Source organism: Camelus ferus, chromosome 10 (assembly GCF_009834535.1).
Source record: "Camelus ferus isolate YT-003-E chromosome 10, BCGSAC_Cfer_1.0, whole genome shotgun sequence".
Lineage (NCBI taxonomy): Eukaryota > Metazoa > Chordata > Mammalia > Artiodactyla > Camelidae > Camelus > Camelus ferus.
The window spans coordinates 39,136,353-39,139,901 of record NC_045705.1 but is presented as its reverse complement, the minus strand read 5'-3'; the positions used below and the strand labels follow the sequence as shown (position 1 = coordinate 39,139,901).

The 3,549-nt window shown below is 43.7% G+C and overlaps 1 protein-coding gene across 1 annotated transcript; it reads right to left on the bottom strand.

Moving 5' to 3' along the window:
* Positions 1 to 2,470: 2,470 nt before the first annotated feature.
* On the bottom strand, positions 2,471 to 3,332 carry LOC102507347 (ribosome biogenesis protein NSA2 homolog). Its single transcript, XM_006186686.2, has one exon. The coding sequence runs from the start codon at positions 3,251 to 3,253 to the stop codon at positions 2,471 to 2,473; it is 783 nt and encodes a 260-aa protein (XP_006186748.2). The 5' UTR covers positions 3,254 to 3,332.
* Positions 3,333 to 3,549: the final 217 nt, after the last annotated feature.

Here is a 3,549-nt window from a genome sequence, read left to right as displayed (position 1 = left end):
ATACAGTCCTTATCTTAAAGCCGTTTTTAATGAAGGGCAATTTGTGGGCAACGTGATCATCTTCAGTATGTCTGTGAAAGTTTTCAGAGAACGAGACTGGTGGCCGGGGGAACTTGGTGACTCGAGTCTTGCAGGTTTCTGCCCTGATTTTCTCAGCTCAGCAGATAGCACCATGTCTCTGGCAGGAACTCACACAAATAAACTCATAAGAGACTGATCGTAAGGAGAATATCAGTTCACTGATTGAAAAGCAAAAATGACATCAAATAAAGTTCTGACCATATGACTTAGCAATTTCATTCCTAGGTACATTACCCAAGAGACCCGAAAACATATGTCCACACTAAAACTTGCACGTGAAAGTTCACAGCAGCATTAGCCACAACAGTCAAAATAAAAAATAACTCAAATGTCCATCAACTAATGAATGTATAAACGAATGTGACCTATCTACACAATGGAATATTACTAGGTGATAAAAAAGAATGGAGTAGTGATACATGCTACAACACGGATGAACCTTGAAAACATTATGCTAGGTGAAAGAAGCCAGACACAGAAGGCCACATATTGTATGATCGTATTTACGTGAAACGTCCAGAATAGACAAATTCATAGACACAGAAGGTAGATATGTGGTTGTCAGGGGCTGGGAGAAGGGAAGAATTGGGAGCGACTGCTGACAGGAACAGGGCTACTTTGTGGGTTGATAGAAGAGGGCTGGAATTAGATAGTGGTGATGGCTGCACAGCCTGGTCAGTACCAGCTCCTGAATTACACACTTTAAAATGGTGATTTTTATGTTATGTGAAAATTTATGCTCTGTGCATTTTATCTCAACTTTTTAAATTAATTAATTTTTTTAATGGAGGTACTGGGGATTGAACCCAGGACACTGTGCATGCTAAGCATGTATTCTACCACTGAACTATGTTCCTCTCCCTTCAATTTTTTTTTTTTTTTAATTTAGATGATGACTGCTTAGAGGACAAGATCATCTGAGTAGTTCTCCCTCCAGGCCCACAGATGGGAACTGAATATTTGACAAGCATGGATCTTGAGCAAGGGCTTATTTGTATGGTTTAAGTTCTTTGTTGTAACAGACCTAATGCCCATCACGTGGCGAGAACTACTTGGAGAGCATGTAGGTGCCCATGCCTCATCCCCAGTCACCTGGAGAGGTACTAGGTTGAGCAGAACGATTAGTTCTAGAACTTCCCTGCTTCTATTTGGTGAATCATCTCATGTATTAGAGCCTGGGCTGGGACTGTTCAGGCCGTAAGCATACAGAACTTGCAGACAAGGTCCTTCTCCTTTGTATCTAAACAGGAATGGCGAGCAGGACTAATGGAAAGGAGGTGGTGAAACATGGTCATTCTTGCAGTCATCCAGCAGGAAAGTGATGGCCAGTCTGAGGCCCGATACTCCCATTTAGTGTGGTCACCCTTCTGTGGACACCTGTGACCCATCTGGAACCATTCCAGAGCCTTGGCCTCTCATCAGGAACAGCCAACACTTGTGAGTGAGCATCTGGCTGCGTCAGGGGCAGCCCTCGGGTCGCAGGAGGTGGTGAGTGGGGAGAAAACCATCCTGCTGCCTGGTGCGCTCACTGCACAGCTGGCCCCGATGAGCCGTTTACTTGTTGACCTTGGACTAGTTGCTGAGGAATGATGAATGGTGAAGGCTCCTCTGGGGTGGCTAGGAAGGCAGTTTTCTCTCCTGAGTAATGATCTGTCCTTTCAACACAGCTGTGCTTTCAAGCCAGCTCTCTGACCCAAGTAGAGGCATCAGCAGCAATAAATATATTAAGACGCTAAGCCAAGACCAGATGTGTGACTTTCTCCGTGAGATTTCCTTTCCTACTTTACAAAAGCCATCTTCTCATTTTTTTCCTTTTAACACTTTTATATTTCTGGAAATGGTGTTTGTCAACTTAGGTGCCGTTCTTATCAAAGGGTTTCGCATTAATTTGGTTTGTATCTTCCCTGCTGAGTTCACATTGCCCACCCTCTCCCTGCACTCCCTTCTTGCTACGTCTCTCCATCTTCGTGACGTCTGGGCCTCTTTCAACAAAGGATATAGATGAACTGACTGCGTCTACATGTCCTAGGGGGGCTTTCAAAAGTTTCACTTTTTTTCCCTTATCAGTTAAGGAAATAGATTTTTAAACTATAAGGAGAAACGTATTTGTAAATTCTTTATTTTTAAATATTGACAAAACTTACTTAATATTGCCTCCAGAGCCAATCCCAAGCAGAGACAAAAATTGTTTAAATATGTCATTATTTTCTCCCACCCACTTCTTTTTTTTTTAATGTTTGTTTATTTTATAACAGTAAAATAGTTTTCTTGGTGACTACAGACATGTAAGGCTGCCTGGTAGTATTCAGAAACATCTCTGTCATAGTTTCCTGATTGATGTGTAATTTTCAATAATTATAAGGAGTTGGTTATTTGTGTGTCACTGCTATCAAACCGGTAAGACCGCATTTCTGCATCCGTCATTTTCAGGGCTGTTGGTAACCTGGGCATATTTTCCCCAAGTGACCTTGCCTCCTTGTGTCACAAGGCCCAACTCGCGCACGTTCACATCAGTGACGGCACCTTTGGTGGTAGCACCCAAGCTTGTATATAGTCGGGATGAGGGCTTCTTCTTGCCACCAAGTACTGGCGGCCAAAACGTAGCTTTCAGTTCAGGGCGTGTTACGTGGGCCTTCTTGAAACCTAAACCCATTGGCCTAATGAATCTTTCATATTTAGGTGGTTTTCGAGTAAAGCCATCTCCAGCAAAGCAGGCTTTAGTAACCATCCTCTTCCTGGCTTTCTTCTTCCTCTTTCCTGTTCGGATAACTTTTAATACTTCTGTTTCTCCCTGGGCACGAACTTTGGGCAGCGGGACTTCCCACTTTCCCGCTTTCTCTTTCCGTTTTTGTGTAATCTTATTGGGAGGTACTTTAGCTCGGGACTGTCCCTCCCCGTCCAGGAGATATGCAGGCACTGCTCCTTGTGGGGTCTTCTCATCGTTCTTCTGTTTGGTGTTTCTCTTTCCGTGCATCTTGATAGTCTTTTTCATTTGTATTTTCTCAGCATGGCGCTGTTTATGGTAGAGCTTAGCTCTCAGACCAATCATCTTTTTTGCCTTCTTTGAACGTTCATGAGCCTCTCGGCCTTCCTTCTTTCTCTTTTTCTCATGGCAATCCAAACGGTATCCATAGCGCTTGAGGTGTAACTCAGTATATTTGTTTTGTGGCATGGTGACGGCCACCGAGCCGCCGGGTGCGGCAGCCGGGGAGGGGAGAAGCTCTCAATTTTCGGGTCTCAGAGGCCCACAAGTCGACTACACACCACTCTCCCACCCACTTCTATACCTCTGTTCCCATCTCTGTTCGCTAGTGGGAAGCTAAGAAATTTTATTTTTGCTCTACAAAAACCACAGCCACCTTGGAGTAGTCAGGGTGCCGTTTTAGGCCAGTTACAGAGAATTAAAACATCATAAATATTTCATAACTGAATCCCTGTCTGTATTAAAGTATCTTCTACAATCCCTTC